This window comes from Echiichthys vipera, assembly GCF_963691815.1.
Source record: "Echiichthys vipera genome assembly, chromosome: 5".
NCBI classification, from domain to species: Eukaryota; Metazoa; Chordata; class Actinopteri; order Perciformes; family Trachinidae; genus Echiichthys; species Echiichthys vipera.
This window is the reverse complement of record NC_139830.1, coordinates 16660208-16682695: the sequence shown is the minus strand read 5'-3', so window position 1 is coordinate 16682695 and position 22488 is coordinate 16660208. Positions and strand designations below refer to the sequence as shown.

Here is a 22488-nt window from a genome sequence, read left to right as displayed (position 1 = left end):
AAGCTACTGTATGATGAAGCAATTGAAGCCTCAAATGATAATGTCCTTGTCAAAGCAGCCTAGATGAAGTGGGGCTGAAATAACACTGGAGCGTAAAAATCGTCTGGATTCTTTTCTCTGCCGTTACTTCTGAGCTTCTCCACTTTATTCCCCTCCTAATGAGAGCTCCTCACCTCTAGTTAGTGGCTAGATGAGTTTGACGTCAGACACAGCTGGGTTCTTAACAGGATTACAGTTCCCTGGCTGTGCAGCTTTGGCCTGCCTGCACTCCTACTGCCTGCACTGCATTCCTGCCCGCCACATAGCATCTTAACCCATATACCCTGCTGCTACAGTCTTAAAACAAAACAGGTGTCTTCTCAACAAACAGGGCCTGCAGTTGGTCATTATTTACTTGATCTTTAATTCTCCGTTTTATATATAAAAACAGACGCACACTGCCTAATGCCCTGTGTGTCAGTTTGAGACACTAAGGGTGAGGGGCATGACAAAGCGGTGGTTGGGAATGTTATTTGCTGGGTGTTGGACACCAACGTGGGCCCAGAGCCTCTTTGCTGACACCCAGAAACGTAAAAGAAGAAAATGGGAAAATCAGGCAGAGGGAAGGGTCTCTGCACACGCTGACACGCCACACACTTCTAGTGGGTCATAAGAGATGATTGCGAAGGACTAACTTAAACATTTGGCATTAGCTTTTACATTGTTTTTAGGAATATACATTAAACCTTTCAAGTAAGGAAGCACATCTACTCTTTTTCCCTCATTCAGAAATTCTTGATCTGGACTTGCTCCGCCCACTGCTGCTGCTCAAGCTAGGTTGAGACTCCTTTGGTGACTATACTGTAGCTGTTAGAGTTTAGCCTATCCCTGGTTGACCGGTGAAAGAGCAGCGTGCGAGAGAAATAGAGAGAGAGAGAGAGAGAGAGAGAGAGAGAGAGATATGCTCATATGCCTGTTACATGGACAGGGCTGCCAACAGTAACTCCCTGCTTCACATTCTTCCCAGTTGCCCTGTTTATCTGTTTAGATCACATATTTTGTACCTCCTGCCTGTCGGTCCACCAAACTAATTCCCCATTATGTACATAACCAGTAAAGACTTCATGGCACTTTCGCCCCATAAGTTTGATCCAAAAGTTACTCAGACTTTGCTTGTTGCTACTGACAAGCTGTTTATAGCAACGGTGGAAGCTGAGCACATTTTCAAAGCTACTAACCACCAGGGAAGGTTGGACTATGTAAGGCCTGTGCTGCATAACAGTCTAGCCAGCTGATTGATTGACACACTGTTCTTAGCCAGTACATTACACCACTATGACTTAACCACAGAACCATCCCAGTTAACACTTGCAATGCCCCAGTGGTGTAGGGTTGCAGTCTAGTCCCCCAATGAAAGAGAACAGCACTCTGCTGCAAGAAGTTGGAGGGCAGAGAGTAAGTACTGTGGCTGACTTTATCTTATCTATTTCATTGACATTATCAGGCACATAATCATTAAGAATAGCAGACTATAAGCAGTAAATATAAAACGTTACCATCATGCATGACTGTGAACATGAGCATAACCCTACATAGACATTTATGAATGAAATGCAACACAAACGGCAAGCTTTTAAACAACACAAGATTTCACTCCAATTTCAAAAACAACACCCTATTTTGTTTCTGTCTGAGCTGTGATTGGCTAACTTTATTTTTTATTTATACAGGACAGACAAAACAAAATGCTGCAAGTAACAACACAAGCAGCTGAGAGTCTCAAGTCAATTAGAGCCAAATTTTTGCAAATCAATTAAAAATGTAGTCATTTTTTTAAAGACGTATTTCGAGTACAAAAAATGAGTAATTTGAGGAAATCACCTTGGACTTGGGTACGTGAGGGCATTTAATTTACATTTTTATAATGACATTTTGTAGACTAGATTCAAGATACAAAATTCAACAAATTTGTTGTTTTTATCAAGTCAGTAAGTTGTGAGTAGTTCAAACGTGCTGAGAGCAATGGTCCAGTGAGAGTTTACTGTGTGGTGCTAAGCTGTGCTCTGCACCTCAGTGTTGCTGGCTGGTGAGAGGAACAAGAGGAGATGAGATGGACTGTGTCTGGATGAAGGAATCAGCACACTCTGTTCTGTTCGGGGCTGCAGTGGGGGTGGGGAGGTGGGTTTGAGTGTCAGTCTGGCCACAGAGCTGACATTACACTCCTACATTCCCCTTACGTCTTAATTGTTTCAAGGTCTTGAACAAATCTCATCCACTCTCTCACCACACCCCCTGTGGAGAGAGCGCTACAGACTTACAGATGGGACACAGGGAGAAACAAGTCAGGAGAAACAGACAAGGCCACAGACAGACAGTAAGATGTCTCAAAGATAGAAAGCGTGAGTCAGGCAGTCACACAGACAGACAGACAGACAGGCAGAGTCTCCTCAGACAGGCAGAGTCTCCTCAGAGACAGACAGGCAAGCGGCTGGAGGGCTTCACTGGCCCTTCCCCAGGTTACATAAACAGCTCCAGCTCTGGAATTAATCTGCTGCCAGCTAGCTAGCACAGCCGCTAACAGCAGGGCTGCTTTGAGACAGTTAGCCAACCTGACTCACTCTGCAGCCCGCATGCACGCACAGACACACTGACGCATGTATACACATTACAGAGGACAATGACAGAATGTCTTCTGCTGTTTCCCCTCAAATGGCTGTGATGTTCTCTTGTTAATGAAATGACCCCGACTGGTTGCAGCAAACATTCAACAGTATTGTGACTCAAATAGGAAAGCATGATTTATTCATCGGAGGTACAGGGTCCCTCACAGGAATAAACACCATGATAAGAAAGTCTAGAAGGTGTCTCGCAAATACACCGCACCCTTGTAAATTTACAGATATGTGAGGCACTGAGGGTAGAGAGTTGGCATAGTCTCCCATCTTATTTTGTGTTTAATGTCACAGGGAGTGTCTTCTTACCTTCAGTCATGAAGTAGGGGATGCGAAACCTTCCTTCTAGGACTCTCTGTCGAAGTACAGGCAGAGTGGGCCCATCGAAGGGCAACGCGCCACACACCAACACATATAGCACCACCCCCATACTCTGTGAACATGAGAAATTGCACACACACAGAGAACAAGGTCAGGGCAATAGATAAATCAATCAGGTGTCTGGATGTACATAAGGTTATTACATTATTGTATGCATTACCAACAGACATAGTGCACACAAAAATACATAGATTTTCACACACAATGTAGTAGGTAGGTAGTGGGGTAGGGTAGTGACTGAAAGAAAGAGTTCAAATATGTATAGGCTACATGTAACAAGTTACACACAGAGCCTTTTAGAAATAATGAGGTACAACAACTCTACATCATGCAATCACTCATCTTACCCAGATGTCTAGCTGTGGACCCTCATACTGTTGGCCCTCAAAGACCTCTGGAGCAGCATAAGGTGGGCTGCCACACCATGTGGCCAGAGGCTCCCCGGGCTGGAAGAAGTTCCCGAATCCAAAATCTACAAAGTGCAAAACAACCGGGGGATAGTATGTGAATTTAGAGGAAAGGTTAGATCCATTCCAAACATATAAGTTTATTAAAACTCTTTGCACATGACCTGCGCTGTACACAAAGGCAACCTGTAACTGTAAGTATAACTAGTGACTGTAAAAAAAAAATAAAAATTGGTACACGTGGTAAATATGTACAGTGTAGCTGCGAGTCCAGAACAAAAGAGGGTTATGCCTTGTGACAGAGTTTCTCCATGGGGTCTGCAGGTTTTGCGAAATGTAATACGTGATCCACATATTTGTATGTTGAGGAAATGGATCTTTTTATGATGTAACCTCTCCAGGAGACTGACATGAGGTCATGAATGAGCTCTGATTGGTTGTCTGTAGAGTGACTAAAACTCAGATTAGATTCTTCAGAAGAACAAGACAGAGAACCTACACTTGCACAAATGCACACAAAACACTGAGTTCACATATGCCTTTCATTAAAATCCAACGAAGAGCTACAGTAATATCTGCCAAATCACACTGAGCCGACTTGTGTGCCTACAATTACTCAGCCAACCCACTTTTTTGTATTAGTTGGTATCATTATACCTCCCTCTCCTCCCATCTCCCTCTTTCTCAAACCTTCTCCAGTAAATGACTCTTTTTTGCTCCTCATTTGGTTTTTACAAGACTTGCTACTAGTGCTAACCGTTCACTTAAGAGAACAGCCAAATGTGAAAGATGACAGCAGTAAGAGCAAATTACCTGCTACTTTCTTTTGCCTGGTCTAACCAAAGTAGCATGGTGTACCTTGACAATGTTGGGATCCACCTAAAGTGAGCACCTACACTACATGTGCATAAGAATGGCACCAACTCCCTTCATACCAAGACTTCGGTACTACTTAATTCTGAGTCAGAAATGGCTGCTCAAAGCTCTATTTGCCCTTTTTAACTATGTTATTCAAAATATTCTGTGTTGTTCTCTTTTACTTGTCTAAAGTTTATCGTGCTAAGACTCATTTTTATTTATGGTAAAGATAGCTTTTTGTTTTTAATAGTGCCATACAAGTTCAATGTGTCTGTATGTTAAGTATCCTACTTTGAAAATTGACAATGAATATTGTTGAAATAATATGGAAATTAGTGTTGTTGATTAATATTTAATAGACGTAGGGGCAGGCTTTAGGATGCAATTTAGACATTATGATGTTCAGACCTTTTCTAGGAGGAAATTTTAAGTCACTGGACCCTTACTAAATTTTAATTTAATACCCCTAGCCTAAATTATTAACTGAGGAATCAAAAAAGTCACTAGACAGATAAAAGATAAGGAAAATAATTCCATGCTTAGCTTGTTCATTATCAGTTTGGGACCCTGTGATATAGTCATGGGACCTGAAAACTACAGGAGCAGACTATCAGGCTCACTTAACCCTCCAATCCCATCCTTTTCCCTCAATTCGAAAAAATCTGCTTATATAATGGGGCTGGAGGTCATACAGACACACACACACACACACACACAGTCTCTTTATTCACGTGTGTGAATAAAGAGACAGAATGTGTAACTAATTCCTTTTCCCTTGCTCTGTTCTGCATCATGATGTTTTACAATTACCATGAAACGATCCACACGCATAGCTAGCAGCTACACATTTCACATTACGTAAAGCTGCATTTATCAGCTTTTAATTAACAATTAATCTCTAGACACTTTTTTATATTTAATTGAGTTGTCTATAAGGTTGCAGAAACGAGTGAAACTCTGTTTCTTAGAGCATTAAGTGTCATATTCCTTATTTTTGTTTTGTCTGACAAACAAAACCAATCAAGAACAAAACCCAAAGATATTGGGTTGAGCACCCTATTAGGCTATGCTAATTGTAAACAATATGGTTATGGAATAAATCCTCCCTTTATGACAGTTATAATGGTTGAAAATGGTTTTCTTAATGTTACGGTTTTGTTGAAACGGTTTTAGAGAGGTGTTAAGTCGACTTCATGGTTATATTGGAGTCTGCAGTTGAATTGCACGGCATTATACAGAGATGTGTTTCTGTTATTTAGTCTACCCTCATAGGCATTAATGGGGTGGACAATAAAATAGAAACACCTATCAGTTAATGCAAAACATGCATGGTGCCCTGGAAAATACATCTAAGAGTCAGGTTTCAGAGATTGGTGCAAACTACAGCTGAAAATGAAATGTCAGGTTTGACACTGCGTACGTGTGTGCGTTTATCAAATTAATTTAACTACTGCAGTGCAGTTTGCAGCAGGTGTGGTTGACATAAAGTGGAGGGTAAAGCGGAGCTCCACAGTGGGGTTTATTACAAGTATGTTTACTGTCTGATGCTGCTGTGAAGGTGAGATGTGAGATGCAGGCAGAGCGGAGCAGTGCAGTTGGTTTATCGTCAGAAGCTGTGACCCATTTCATGGAGCTGAATACTGAGCAGACTGGTTGACGTCAAACGCTCCAGCATGCTGCAGGCGACTAACAGCACTCATAGCGCAACAGGAAGGGCGGGGTGGGGGAGCATGTCTGTGTGTCGCACACAAAATTATTAGCATAATATTAGCCTAAACATGTCACACTGGAATACACTCCAGCTAACGGCTTATAAAACTGTGTGTGTTGATATGATGAGTGCATGAGTGATATCATGCTGCAGGAAGAGGACACCATCCAGCAGTCACAAATGTTACTGTGTCATTTCTAATAATGATATAGTTATAGCTGCAGCTCAGGTTGCATTGCCCTGGATTCATGTCTCAGCTGTCACACTTATTGATAACTTATATGTTATTACCTGAATACTCTTTCTCCTGATATGCTTCAGGTTCCCAAAACCTCAGCCTCTTTCACTCTTATATACAATAAAACACACACTTTACAGGGGTTTTGTCAGCTACTTGGTCTCTGGTATGACCATAGGTTGTATAAAAAGAGGGACAGCTTCACAGCTCCACAAAAGTGAAGCCAAAACATCTTGATCGCCCACTGGAGGCTGGCTGCAGTATACGTCATAAGTCCAGCCCCCTCCATGTTAGTGGATGGAACATTGGCCAGGCTAAAAACTCAAAGTACACCTCAAAAAAATGTATCCCAAAGACGATTTCTGCCGATGTAGGTGTTTTTTTTTTTTAAATCACACTTACGTTTATCCAAGTTCATTTTTCAGATTAGTTTGGTTTCAATTAGTTATTTGATGCTATAAAAACAGGGTGAAATGTACTGATCGACAGCTGTGATCTACTCGCCATTGGTCGGACGCATGTAAGGATGCGACTTTGATGATGTGATTCTGCTGCCCGAGCCCTACTGTGGGAAGAAGTTAAGTAGTTATGGTGGCTGATGAAAGCAAACTTCAGATAGATATTCCTGTAGAATGCATGATACCAAGTCTCTTCTTTTGCAGTTAATTTACCATTGTGACATGTGCCCACAGTGGCTGCCATTTTGTTTTCTCTGCAGTTCTTAAATTTTTGTAGAAATTTGGTGGGCAACATCTACTATGGTATCTATGATTGTATATGACCACTTTGTCATACATTACAGACAGACAGACAGACAGACAGACAGACAGACAGATAGACAGATAGACAGATAGACAGATAGATAGATAGATATGGATAACTGTTAAGAGGTTGTGCACTAAATTTAGTGAAATTTTCTCCACCAGGTTTTGGGGCTCATATTTGTGGAATTTATATCTCCCTGATGCATTTGGGCTGAAAATGCTATGTTATTCCTCAACACGTAATATAATCTAATAATCTTCCAAGATTTATGATGATTAGACAAATTGTTACGGAGTAATGGTCTACTTACTGCTAAGTCCTGGCCTTTGTGAAGTTTTCTGATTGACGGCGGTCATGTTTTGAAAGTGATTTTACTCATTTATAATATAAATTTGTATGCTTGTCCTGCAAGGCTGTTTATCAAATTCGGTGTTAATTGTTTTTCACATTTTGCATATTTGCAACAAAAATGGAATACTTCTACGGTCTGGTTTGTAGAGCACATTGAAATGGATAGGTAAGCCAGATTTCAAGTCAATTGGATTTATGGTGTGAAGGGCGTGGCCTTTCCAATTACAGCGTCACCATGTGGCAGATTGATCTTATGTTTCTTCATATTCATATTGTCCAACCCTAGTGGATTGCATTTTTTCTATTACTAAATCCAGTGTGTATACAAAAACGAATTAGAAACTGTTTCTCCAATAGTTGTCCTTGACTGGAGATTGTTTGTACTTTCTGAATCAATGATTGAGCATGAAACACCTTTTGGATTTCCAATGGCATCTCTGCGGAAAACCTTGAAAAATAGTCACTGAAGCTTAATACATGTCTGACAATAGTTGACGTGAGACAATGTAAAATACCAGACAATCCAAACCATAAGCCACATGGACTGCCTCCACCGATCCAGCATCTCACTTTTGTTTGAGTGATTTCTCCTCATCTCCTCATCTCCTCTCCACCAACTTCAATCTGTCAACTCAAACGTAATGGGGCTGTTTGAAGTGAAAACATAAAGGGCACCCCCCACTGCCACTTTTTCTCTCCTTTGCAGCCACCATGAGCATGACCTTTCTTTGACTGACCGCTGCCTGGTTAAGCTTTATACAGACTGACCAGAGGTGGCCTTTGGAAAGCAGGAAGACATCACTGGACTGCAAGAAAAACCCAGAGGGATAAGTACTGTGGGGACATGCATATGCAGACTAGTGCTGAAATGATCAGCTAATAGTAGAGAAACCGAAAACTAATTGAACATTTTAATAATCAGTAGACTGTTTAAGTCATGTTTCGAGCAAAAACTGACAACTATTCATTTGTGTGTTCACAAATGTAAGGATTAGCTGCTTTTTACCTGTTTTTATAGGTAAATTGATGATTTTGGTCGGCGGGTTTACCAACTGGACTAAGTGAGACACCGCCCAGAGGCCCTAGACCCACAGTGAGCCCAAAGACAATTAGTTTGTGGTAACATTAAATTGCTTTTTTTTATTATGAATGAATCACTGAAGCATATTTTAAAATAAAATTATGCAACAGCTATATTATTACCTACATATAATCTTACCCTAAAAGCCCAGGGGCACTCTATTTTGCCAAGCAACCAACAAACAAGCAATCTGAACATGTCACCTCTGACTCTAAAGTGATGGACAAGTAAGGACTGTCTTGCTATATCTCATGTACTGTACAAATCTAACCTTCATGTACCATTATGTCAGGGTGTGTTGTGGGTAAGAAAAGCACACAGTGTACCTTGCTGCTTGTGTCCTCCCCAGAGACGTTTTCTCTAATCACAATCCAGGTAATGTTCTGTTCATCGCTTTCCTGCCTCAAATCTAATCTGCCGTGCGGAAAATCAGCTGTGAGTCAGACATGTTTATGAAAATTACTGCTGGGGTAATAACATCTCCAGGTTAACATGGACCCTTCTGAGAAAACAGTGGACGAAATGATGTATGTGATGATGGAGGTGATGATGGAGGTGAAACACTCGCATCTCGAACAGTTATCATATAGTTCTGTCTGATTTGTCCTTATTTGATTTAACCTGTTAGAAGAAATATAAGACACTGAACACTGGCCTCGACTCTGTAGCACACATTCATACTCTGTGTGCCTGGTATCCTTTTCCACCTGTATTTTTAGCCATCCTCATGCCATTAGTTCACCTCAGATGGATTTTAGTATCAACTCTGAATAAAGCCTTTGATAAACCTCAGCTTCTTTCAGAGCATTGTCACAGCTGCAGCCCTGCCACCCTGCTATGAACCGCTCCTCATCCTTCTCCCTTCATCCCCTCACCTCTGTCCAAAGTAGCCGATCCAATTTATCACCTTCTCCAATTAAATCCAAACCCCTCCGCCCTGATTCCCTCCCACTTCCTCCCAGCCTATCCTCTTCTGATCTGGGAAACAGCAGTTGGGTGGCATTCTCACTAGCTCGCTCTAAATGCCAGTTGCTTAATAATTTCTACTTTGAAACGTGTACTAACAGACCTTCAGCTGAGTCTCAAATCTCCTTCTTAAAATCAAAGCTAGGGGGTCACTGGGGAAGGACATTTGATCTCCTTTGATTTTAAGTTTGGAAAAGGTGGCAGAAGCCTTTGGATTCTTGCTGAGATTTTAAGATGTCTGTCCCAGTGTCTTTCAGCTAACAGCTATGTCGCAAGCAACCTCTGACCACTTCTCAACACTGTGCAAATGGCTCGGGCAGGTAGTTAATACATTTCTGAACTACGCCGGCACTGAGATCATGGCAGGCAATGGATAAAACAAAAATGAGTCCATGCCGACATCCTATGTTTTTCAATGAGTCTAAAGGTTCTCCTGCACTATGTTGTTAAGGTACCTGCAATCTTGATGTTCATGTGGCCATCCAGCAGCAGATTCTCTGCCTTCAGGTCTCTGTGGACGATGTTGCGGTTGTGACAGTACTCTACCGCCGACAGGATCTGCCAGAACTTTCTCCTAGCCTCTAGCTCACTAAGACGGCCGTGCTTCGCCAGGTAGTCTGCAGGCAGAGAGAGAGAGAGAATCAAAGACAGTGGAGAGAGGTGATGTGTCATGTTGGGTATATGCAGATACATTGACTTATATAACATGACTCCCCGGGCCTTTCAAATACAGTACGAGTCGTTGTGTAATGGAGTGAAAAAAAACCTGCATTCCTTTCAACTGTACAAAGTGTTGGTGGTTGTGTTGAAAGGATAATTTACTTTTGATGAGGTGCAGGCCTCGTTCCAATAGTAGTTCACAGCTGCTCTATTGTACATTACAGCATGCTTTGTAAAAATGACATCGTACATTCAAGATATACGATGTCATTTTTCTTCAGAAACCCTGTTTTAACCGTGTGTGTGTGTGTGTGTGTGTGTGTGTGTGTGTGTGTGTGTGTGTGTGTGTGTGTGTGTGTGTGTGTGTGTGTGTGTGTGTGTGTGTGTGTGTGTGTGTGTGTGTGTGTGTGTGTGTGTGTGTGTGTGTGTGTGTGTGTGTGTGTGTGTGTGTGTGTTTGACAGTGGTTGATAGTGGAGAAACTGTATTGTCGTAGCCGGAGGAGAGGGGAGGGTGAGGTTTCTGAGAACTCGTCTTGTGCTACATTATGTTCACATTAGTTGGAACAGGGTGGGAGTTGGGGGGTTAGCGGGAGGTTGTCAGTGTAAGATTGCAGTACACACACACACACACACACACACAGACATGTGTGAGAGAAATCAGGATACCATTGTAAATATGAACTTGGGTTCTTACCCAATGAGAAACGAATACATCTGATTTATCCGGTTGTTTAGAAAGAGGCATTGAACCAAAGTCTATGCAGTCTCTGGGGAGCTTAAGTCATACATTTTAGTGTCTTCTTTCTCCAAGCATCCAGATCACTGACCTTTCTCTCCTTGTCCGCTCTCACACTACCCTCACTGCTTTTCTAACCTTTCACACTCAGCGTTCACTAATTTTCACAAAGCTGGCCGACAGACTATTATACAGGACGCATCATTTTTTTTTCCAGCTATGTGAACTTTGGAAAGTGTGGTGTTTGTTGCTGTCGGCAGGGTTCCTCTTCACACCTCTCTGTCCAGATAGCTTGCTAACTCTTCAATTCACACTCTGTGGCAAACAAGATAGGACACTATGTGTTGGCTTTCCTTCCAGCTGGCATGGATACAGACCACTGACCAAACCTGACGACAATGCATAACAACCACAACAAACCAAGCCAACAAAACTTCATATACGTGTAAACAGTGTAAAATATGAGGAAGACCTGCACGGTAAATCTCATAAAAGAGCATTTTTGTAATTACAAAGCAGACAGGGACTTAAAATACGGGTATTAAAACATCTTTTTGCACCATCCATATATTTGGGAAAAATACCTATACCCCCCCCTTTTTACACAAGTAATATTGCTGTGATTTCCCGCGTGTGCACACAAGTTTATGTAAAGATAAGATCACTGATCCACATATCAAATAATAATAATAATAAATGCATCATGTTGTTAACACCTCATTTTGATAACTCTGTATTGTCTCAACTCATGGTTGACCAAAGGGTCGACTGTGTGTTGGAAAACTGTACAATAAAAATGAGTAAAGGCCACTAACTGCGCCATTAAGCTTCGGGGAGATGATGCTGTTCTGTCGTCATCAGTGTGGTTGATAAATAGCTAATATCTGACAGAGGGAGAAAACCTGATTAGATAGTGGCTGGCAAATTCCACAGAGGAGGCCATTCAATGACCAGGGTAGCTTTCATGCGGCGCTGCTAATCAAAAAACACACTGGGGAGGGGAATGTGTCAAGGAGGTCCAAGTATGCACCTATGAGGAGAACAGGAATCTAAGGTCACGTTCAGGGATCAAACAGCTCCCTTTCTTGGTCTGCCTACGTCTCTAAAGGTGTCAGTATACTTCAACTGAAGCACTTGTTGGACAAACAAGCAACAATTTGCACAAATTAGTTTGATTCGAGCAATGCAGTGGTTAGGACTTTTTAAATACAATTTGCACATGTACTGTCTCTGAGCACTGATCTGCTTTTTTATTTTAAATGCCATTTTATTTTGTTGATTTATCATTTTAAGTTATGTGTCATGTTTAGTTGTGTGTCGTTTTGGTTTTTAACGTGAAACTTGTATGCTTATGCTGCTGTCTGGGCCAGGCCTATCTTGGAAAAGAGATTTTAAATGGGAATATTCCTGGTTAAATAAAGGGTAATGAAAATGAATGAAAAATGAATTGCCTGAAAATGTTGTCCGACTATATCTGACAAAAACATTAAGACACTTTCATGTGCAGTTATTATCTTATCCCCTGCAATAGCCATGCCTCCAAAGGTCAACATCATGTAGTCTTGAGTATACACTAAAACATTTAGAGGTTAAACTGCTGATTATTTTCATTATCAATTTAACAACAAATTATGTTCTTGATTATCTGGTTTATAAAGAGTCAGAAAATGCCCATCACAATTTCCTATTGTTCAATTTGACAAATTCCTACTGCCTGTTTTGTCTAACCACTGTAAACCAAACATATTCAGTTTACTACAACAGAATACTACTTGTACATTTATGGCATTTTGGTTTAAAAACTTCAGAGATCAGTAGCCAGAGATCAATCAATTCAAACTGTTGTTGGCCAGTCATTTTTATTTATTAACTATTGACTTAACACTTTAAATACTGAAAAGCTCAACAAACCAAATACTAAACAAGACAACTAATCATAATTCTGTGTGAACAGCAACACTGTGTTGCAACGGCTTGTTCTACAGTAGCACTTGAAAAACAAGCTGTCTGCGCAGCCACACACATATGCACACACACAAATGCACACAATGCGGTATGTTGCCCCAGTGGAGGGATGAGTAATCCACTGATACAATGTTGGCAAGGGCAAGGGCCTCAGCACAGTGAGGCATGCAGAACAGCATTCTGGGAAAGCGAGCAGAACAAGTTTGAATCATAGGGGTATTAGGGAATAGCTCAAACACCACTGTGTTCCACTTCTGCTGAGAGCTGGGTGAGGACCAAAGTCTCTCAACAGCTGCTCAGGTTTGGAGGGGACAAACATCATGGGGACAAACTTGCTTGTTGGCTAGACCTCTAGCAGGACTTTAGATAACACTGTGGGGCACGCATGGGAAGTGTAAATGTGTCTGTGTGTGTATGTGTTTAAAGCAACCAGGGGCAAACGCACACTCAATTTCCACATCAGTAAGTGATACCCAAACCTCTTATGCACAGCAGTCACATTAAAGACACGTCTATGTGCATGTTGATAGATGTCTGTGCTGATTTAATACTGACACCCTCAGGGGTTAAAGTGGGCTGACGCCAGCTGAAGCTGAACACTGCCCTTTTTATCCAAGGAATACCCCACCAAAGATCAGCTGCAGCTACTAGTTGTGACACTCAACTTCTCTTCCATGGATAAGAACTCATTCTAGAGGTATTCAAATAAAAATGTGTTTTGCCCTTAAGAAAACAAGACTTATAACTTGCTCCTGAATGTTTCAGCCACTTATGATAGCCTTTCCATTGAACTCGTGGGTTATTTCAAGGTAGTCTCTGTATGGGGATTATCTGGTGTCGTGACAAACATATGTTTTTGTAGCAGTGGATTTATACCTGACAGGCTAACAGCTTATGTGTTGCTGGCCTGTCAAGGTTCCTCATTAGCTATCATGGCTACAACTATATTCCCACTGGTGGTAAGGTTAAGGATGTTGCATCATGCCCTTGCCCAGCTGCTTGAGGTTTTACCATTTTGAGGAGGCACCTCATCCCCTCTGTAAGGTATGTGTGGGAGTAAAGCATGCCGCAATGTCGGTTAAATTTCTGGAGCATCACTAAAGAGAGTGTTGCAGCCTCATAAACCCAGGGATAACCCCGCCAGCTCCATCAGCGGGGAGGCTCGGCCTGTGTCCCATGAGTTCATTCTCGACAAGATGTGCAAGCAGGCAGCAGCCAGGTTGGCTCTCAACTGGCCCACATTGCAATATGACAAGTGCCGCTTGTATTTTTACCTCAGAATGAAAGATGCATCACTTCTGACACTTAAAGATGTTTGACATACAAGAGCATGTAGATAACATTACCCTTGTTTACTTTCCTATACTGGATGATTACCACCAACACCACAGATTTGTTTTCTTTGGTTGTCGGCTTCACGCAGGTAAATGCAGAAGACAACCGGGAGCCAGTAGAATAACCACAGAGGTGGTTAAGAAATGCATAATGCATTAATGCAGAATTAAATGGCAGGATGCAATTAGAATGGCTATAGCTCTGTTTGTCTATTCAGTTTAGTGTACCTGCTATTTTACTGGAGGCCTGATGCCTTGTGTAGGTGCAGACATAACATTTTTTTTTACCATGTTACCATACTACGCCGTTTCGAAAAGCCTGCAATCACTGAAGAAGATGAGCACCAATTACCTTAGCTCAAATATAGAACAACATGTTGGGGGTAATTCTGGCACAACGTTTTCCTTCTTGCAATTTTTCCTTCAGCAGGTGGGTCATTGAAAGCTGCCATGTAAGATGCTGCATGTAACGCAACCCTTTTTGTAAATATTATAATAAAAGAGAGGAAATCGGCTTCCTTCAAGCGTCACCAAAACAATTGAGATATAAACTTTATGTGTTGAATTTATTTTTGGTCAAGGACACATTGATACTGGTCATCAAAGTCAGAGCAGCCAAACCCTGACGACTGACAGATCTGCAGAAAACTCACCCAGTAAATACGAACGATGGTTTATGGTGAAATAAAAAATTGACAGCTTAAGTAAATATGAGTATTTCTTTGAAGTCAACAGCCTCGGTGTCTGATTCCCATTCCATCAGTCAGACAAGAGATCTGCTTGAGTGATTCTACTCACTGCCAGCTATGATACTCCCCTCTCTCCAGCAGTGCTTTCTTAAATATGCATGCCCTACATTTCCTCACCACCTTCCAAATTCACATGGATGTCCCCTGCTCTCGCCTCTATTCTCTTCTGCCTCCTCTCCCCTCCTGCCTCTGCTTCATTTGTGGTTGACCCAATTTCCAGGTTTGATCCATACTGCGGTGTTGAGGCACACTGTGGAGCTGCAGACTGACACACACAGACACAAAGGCACATCAACAAGCTGGCATGGCTGCCTCTGCTGTGCCCGCCCACCCACCCCTTTGCGCACGCACACACACACACACACACACACACGCACGCACGCACGCACGTCCATTGTCTCACAGATTTGCTGTAACAGGGGTGGCTGCTGTGCATCCACAACAACTTCCGCTCTTTGCAACCTATGGCCAGGCGCAGACCTGAGAAATTCATCACGTCAGAAAAGCAGAGGCGACTCTCTGGAGGGTTACAGTGGAGGAAGAGGCTAGAGATCTTGCTTGGCAGCTTATCATTTTATCTGAGATCATCATGACTGAAGGACTTGATCCATCTCCAGAAAGCATATTTGAAAATCAGAATTGATTGTTCAATTAAGTGAGATTAAATACTAGTCTAGCGCTGCAGCTACCAGTCAATGTCTTCTCGGCTTAGTCAAAGCTGCTACTGCTGCAGCCGGTGATGACGACATATAAACGTCTTACATAACTACATTACATTGTGCAATCGGGGCAGAGGGGTCTGAGGAATTAGGACACTGTGGTTTTATAATACTGTGAGATGGTCCATCGAAAATCTATGGATTATGGAAAAAGGGGGTGACCAATCATGACTGCTTATTTAAAGGAATAGTTTGACATGTTGGGAAATGCGCTCAGTTACTTTCTTAGTTAAATGTGTTAAATGTGAAGATCTATAAAGCTCTCATAAATGTCTGTTAATTATGAAACTACAGCCATGACACAGTTAGCTCAGCATAGAGACTGGAAACAGAGGGGGCACAGCTATCATAGATCTGTTCAAAAGGTTTTAAAAATCTGCCTACCATTAACTCTAAAGCTCACCAAGTCTCACGTACGTAGTTTATCGTGTTTATCAAATCGGCACTAAAACCAAAGTATAGAAACAACGGTTGATTTTCTGTGGACGGAGTCAGGCTAGCCGTTCCACCCTGCTTCCAGTATTTATGCTATGCTAGGCTACATTTTCCTGGATGTAGCATCATATTTAACAAAAAAATATGAGAGTGGTATAGATTTTCTATCTATGATCTACTTCTCTACATGAACCCAAAGTAAAACCCCACAGTAAAACAGAAGCTGCTTCTTGGTCTAACCACATTCATCTGCAGTGGCTTACGTACGGATACAGATGAGTCTTTCCGTTTCATCTCCGTGCACTTCTATACTTCCTTCTTTTTTTTTAAACCACACTCTTTCCTCATTCAATTTTTTTCTTGTGTCTGCTTCACAGCTCTCTCTGGGTCACAGGAGCAGGAGCTACTGCTGCTGAGTCAACATCACGAGTGGAACACTGGCCTCAGAATTACAAAAGGCACACACATACAGACAAAATGCACACGCACCCACACAAATATTTCGTTTACTGTAGACTATTGCAAGAGTAATCCTCTTGGCTACTGTGTCTGGAAGTAGGCGAAGTGTAAACATTCTCAGACTGTCTAATGGGTGAGGCCAATAATCTATGTGGATCATGACCCACTTGCAGGTTGTCTATATGAGACAGGTCTCTACTATACTAAATGTTTTACTTGTTTTGCTTATCATTCAATAATCATTCAATATCTAATAAATAATATTTTTCTTTAAGAGCAATACATTTCTTTGGAAAAGTGTACTGTATTGAGATCGCAGTGTATTTAGTACAAATTGTACAAATTGCGTGTGTGTGTGTGTGTGTGTGTGTGTGTGTGTGTGTGTGTGTGTGTGTGTGTGTGTGTGTGTGTGTGTGTGTGTGTGTGTGTGTGTGTGTGTGTGTGTGTGTGTGTGTGTGTGTGTGTGTGTGTGTGTGTGTGTGTGTGTGTGCAGTTGTGATAAAAGGCATGTGAGGCTATGGTAGACAAAGATAATTTCTTATCTTCATGTACTATTCTTGCTATGTTCTGACTTTTCTGTCCTTTCCAGCTCAATTTTCTTTACTTGTGCTTAACTCTAAGGCAGAGCATGAACCACAAAAAAAAATAATTATTGTACCTTGTGAGTTCAGACTGTCCACTTGGAAACTTGCATTATGTTAATATGGCAAGCTTGAGCCTATTTCTTTATAGGTCAGGTATTGGCTCTTAAAAGCTGGTAAAAGACTGACTGGAAATAACAATCTGTACTGAAGGAATCCTTTCCCCCTCTATCTGTTCCAAGGGTCCAAAATGAATAAGGCAAGGTGTGTTTTTTTTTCTTTTCTGCAATCTGCTTCCGCCCGGCCGACATCTGCTCCTTTTTAGTTATTTAAAAATCATTATGAAAGCCCTTCAGGCAGCTGGGATGAATCATAGATGCTTTGTTTATGTGACATCTATTTGGCTTTTATTAAGACTCCTGCCTTTGAAATATTTACTGTTCATGTTGTGAATTTCAGAGGACCATTTCATGTTATTCATGCAGTTTTCATGCAATCTGCTTCTTAAGTGGCCTTTTCCTCTTGACCCAACTTCAATTAACCGAGTTAATTAATTAAGTTGATCGACAGGAAAATATTTGGCAAACATTCAAATAATGGATTAATCGTTTCTAAAGCAAAATTGCCAAATATTCCCTCAAAGCTTCACAATGTATGGATTTACTGCTTCTCAACCTCCTCTGTGATAGCAAATTGACTGTATCTGGATAGTAGAGTGTTAGTTGGACAAAACTATTTTTTTCACCATCACATAAACTTTTTAAATTATTAGTTGATTAATCAAGAAAATAGGCAGATCAATGAATATAATATAAACATTAGTTGAAGCCCTACATTTAAAACCAGACACAGTTAAGTGTCAGGTGATAGCGTTTCAACCGTGCAAGAAAAAAAGTCAAGAAACTTTACATGTATGTACTTGAGATAAAAGTAAAGGCCGAGTTCAAAGATGTAGGGGGTCCTTACGCCCCTGGCCCAATTTGGCGTTGTGTCTAGTTCTTTTTATTTCTTTTTTTAGATGATTGTAATTAATTGATTGGTGCAGCATTGCTCTGTTTATATTGTCTCATGTTTTCCTTTACCTTGTTTGTCTTTGTGTGTGTTTAATTTGGTTAGGTGTTTTTCCATAGATTTTGTTTTAGACTGTTGATTTGGTGAAAGGTGCACTGCAAAAGCCTTCAGGTTCTTGACTTCTCCCATCACGTTTGACCTCCGTTATTGGTTATAATGCTAATTGTATTGTACAAATTAAAGTAAAGTAAAACTGTTCAAGTAAATGTCAAATGTGTTTGTGAAATGGTGGCTTAAAAGACAGGGCTTTTTATTGCTACTTTTCGCAGAATATGAACAGTTTAAGTTACTGTCAAAACACAACAAAAGTTTAAACAATTAAATCCAAGTGCCATGCAGCAGTAAATGAAAATGGAGGAATGGACATTGTTGCATAATCTAAGCACTAAACCAGTGAGCAGCCTGTGCTTCTGCGCCTCATAGAGTAATAAATCAATCCTTTTCTCTTTGAGGCTGCCTCTCTGCGGCCTTCAAAGGCCCTCAGTGATGTCATTTTATAGGACAAGTAAGCCGTGTTAGCACATTTGGCGTGGCAATCACTAGCAGCACATGACAAGGGCCACGTCAGGATCACTCCTTCAATCATGTGACCTTTGAGCTTGAGACTGAGATGGAAGTGTGAGAGCAACGCAAATTCAATAAGACTTTGATACTTCCTTGTTTGTCAAAAACATAACTGAAGCAACAGTGCGGCTCTCTTTGCGCAACTGATTTGGGGAGGGTGTGCATGAGCTGCACGGGAGAGTGTTTTGAGGATACTGAGGTCAGATTGATCTTGTACTTGAAAAAATCACTTACCGAAGATCTCCCCATTCTTGGCATACTCAGTGACTAAGTAAAGCATGTTCTTCGTCTCCATCACCTGAGAGAGGGAGAGGATGAAGGAGCAGAGGCAGAGCGAGGGGGGAAAAAGAATGGGAGAGTCAATAAACACAGAGGACCCCTATTGAATAGCAATATCATCATAAATTAACATTCTCCTGCAACAAGACAGAATTGGAAAAAGGAAAAAGAAAACTGTAACAAGAAGATACAAATATAACACAACTGCCCACATGTTTTCTCTGAGGTTCAACTACAGTGTCTGGCATACACAGAGTCATGAGCAAGAAAAAATACATGAATGGCACAAGGTCTAAATATGGCATCCATGTAAGAGAATGGAGGCGGACGGTTGGTGCTGCTGAGTATATCTGAATGGTCCTTAAAACCTTTCAGCCCTCACACGGTGCTGTGTTGTGTAGGAGGAGGAGCACCGATTTAGAAACAGAAACACTCATGAGATGAACAGAATTAAATGCGGAGAGGACTCGGCACAGCAGGAAAAGCTCAGGTGTAACTAATAGTATTAACAATGGCTTCATTTCATTCAGGTGTGCCAGTAAACCAGCATGTACAATAGTAGGGCCCTGGCATCGGCACACCTAAGTGGAAAGCAGCCAGTATTAATGTTATTAGTTACACTTGTGTTTGACAAGATAAAATATCCAGCACATGAGGTCTATTTTCTATCTACAGTAGATATCTTTCTATTGTTTGTTGTTGTTACAGTCAGCTACATGATCACTCTTCATATGTTGTCCTTCACGGATCTATTAGCTGCCTTAAGCCGTTTCTTTTACATTTAATATATACCATTCTGCAGAAGGGGGGGGGGCATTTTCAATTTTAACAATAGTCTTAAAGTAGTTCCAGGTGTTTACAATTTTGTTTTTATACCAATGTCAAGATCAGTTTTGTGTTAATGGAAATCCCTGTTTATCAGGGACAACACACATTAATTACAATAGGATGCAACTTTGAAGGTTGATGTTCTGCATTACAGATACCAAAAACACACTTGTTTTGATACATTACTTTGAGAAATAAAGAGGTTTTCTACAACGTTTGTTTCCATTTAATAAAAGAATTGCGAGTTCTCAAATGTTAAAGTAGTCAAAACAAATACAATTGCACAACAATTTCAACAAAAATTAAATATTGAAATAATTAGCAATTTTATCGGAATTCACAACAATGTTAGAAACGACCGATTACAAACCGGGTTTTCTTCTTTCTTTAAAACAATATCCAGTGGTATTTTTGACCGCTTAAATGTTTGTTCTAGTAGAGATTAAAATATGAGGGAAAGTGGGAAGCTGAACACCCAAGAGAGTCAGAGGACAGTGAGATGCAAAAGCTCCCACATCGCATGACAATCTATATTTGGTTTCAAGGTTGAGTTTTCTGTGTTCTATGGCCTCCATTTGGCTGACACCAGTTTATGAAACTAGAAAGGAAATCGCTAATTGACCTGAGCTGATTGGAGGGATGCGCCATTGGAAAAAAATGTCACACACCAAAATAACACAACAGAAAGCTGAAACAGTGCCACATGGTTGTGTAATGATAATGAACACTCATTCACTTTCCGTAAACAAACTAACAGGACCCAAAAGGCTTATGCAATACAACTGAATCACCAAAACTGTTGCGTTACTGGTGGTAAGGCTATTTTCAGTGGACATCACGGTAACTGTCTCCTACACGTGGAAATGCATAAAACTACTGTAAAATGTGTCCAGGTGGCATGAGGGAAGTGACATTTATGGGATTTATTCTATAAAAAATAATTTTCGCACACATCATACTAATAGTTCCAATGGGCTCTATTTTAAAAGCACAAGTGTAAAGACCACCACACCGCCAGATTATTTTCTTCTTGGCCTTAAGAAATTAAAGCACACTTATTCTACATGAAATCATATCACAATTAAAAACTTAAGAACATTTTAAGAATTGACCATGATGGACTTTGTTGCAGTTTACAGTTTGGAAAGTAAGTATAAATGTTACAATACTAATTCAGCATCATTTTGTTAAAGCTGTGGTTTCTGTCAACAGTTGTCTTTGATTCTTGACTTATGGAATAACCAAATTATGAAGTGACTGACCTAGTCCTCAGAGACAACTTTTCTCAACATGTGACAAAGAGTCACTTTTCATAAAATATGAAAAAACTTGCTTTGCATTTATTCATCTGCATGGAACTCCCATGAGCTTCAATGCACTGTGGGCAGAGAAACACCAAAGGGCACTGCTCATGGTGCAGCATTGATTTGGTAGTTGTACACCTACAAGAAGAGAACCTTTAAGTTCAACACACATTAGATACTATACCTTCTTTAAAAATGTACAGCAGATATATTCAAGGCAACTGCAGATCACTTTCTCTTTGAGTCTTTTTTTAGCGAAATCATTGTGCAAGTAAAAACTGACACTGTGTCCCCTTATTCAAATAAATACTTTTTGAAGGTCCAATAAGGTCAGGGGCACTGACGAGAGTTAATAATTGTTTTTAACAATCAATTCATTCAATCTGCCCAAAATGATATATCAATTTATATAACTTAAATGTTTAAGTAAGCTGACAAAGTAGTGCTGTCAAATAAAAGTGTGGATGTGAAATACATTCACGTCGGATTTTAAAACGCAGTGTAAAGAGTTAATAGAGATGCTGCAGTACAGGTTAGATCTAATGTTCCAGTACAAAAAAAAAAAAAAACACATTTAATTTATATAATCTTCAAAAACTAACATTACTTAGTTTCAATCATACCAGTAGCACCTTCACACGGTGCACACACAGCTGCACAAAGTGCTGAATGTCAGTCAGTCATTAACTATGCTCTCATATCTTAAACTATCCAGGGGTGGCAGGTTCTGCTAGGCAGCAGTTGTTTGCTAATGCATTAGAAAATGACCTGGATTGGTCCTGCACTTCAACACCCTGACTGCTAAAGAACCAGGAGAGAAGATCAACAAGCAAAAGCGGTGGGGAATTCTGCTCCATGAAACTGATTTGTTAGCAGATTGGCTAGAGGCACACATGCTATTATGCCAAATTGGGTTCCCACTGCAATGCATGTTACATACATTATCGCCCCGGCCGAGGGGCTTTCTTTGACCTTTGGTTTCACAAAGATAGACTGGCTTGGATCTAACTCTGTTGAACAAACCTGTCTCATTAAATCTGTCTAAATTTGAGCTCCTTTTCAATGAATTCTGGGCAAATTAAATGTTTTTTCAAACTAAATAGCACTGACAATGTTCTTACTGCTGTATACTCCCAAAGGGCCACACTCTAAAAACTCTTTTCCCTTCACAACAATGTTAGAAACTACCAATTACAAACCAGGTTTTCTTCTCTTTTTTTTAAAATAGTTTCTTACCACTGGTCAGCAGGCATCACTGATGGTGACCATGGAAATGTGAGTCCTCAGTTAGCATGAGGGTAGAAGTTAATTTTTTGTGAGTGTCAATGGTGTCAACTAAAGTTGTGTGTGAGTGTTTACACTAACTGGAGTAAACATTTGAAGTATGTTGACATT

General features: G+C 40.7%; 1 protein-coding gene across 1 annotated transcript in view; it reads right to left on the bottom strand.

Annotated features, from left to right (window-relative positions):
• sik2b (salt-inducible kinase 2b) overlaps nt 1-22488 on the bottom strand; it is a 37375-nt gene that overhangs the window by 10623 nt on the left and 4264 nt on the right. The window contains exons 3-6 of the mRNA XM_083913548.1: nt 18917-18980; nt 9865-10026; nt 3380-3504; nt 2961-3084 (exon numbers count right to left, since the gene is read on the bottom strand). Coding sequence (XP_083769674.1) covers nt 2961-3084; nt 3380-3504; nt 9865-10026; nt 18917-18980 — 475 coding nt within the window. The remainder of the gene's footprint in view (nt 1-2960; nt 3085-3379; nt 3505-9864; nt 10027-18916; nt 18981-22488) is intronic.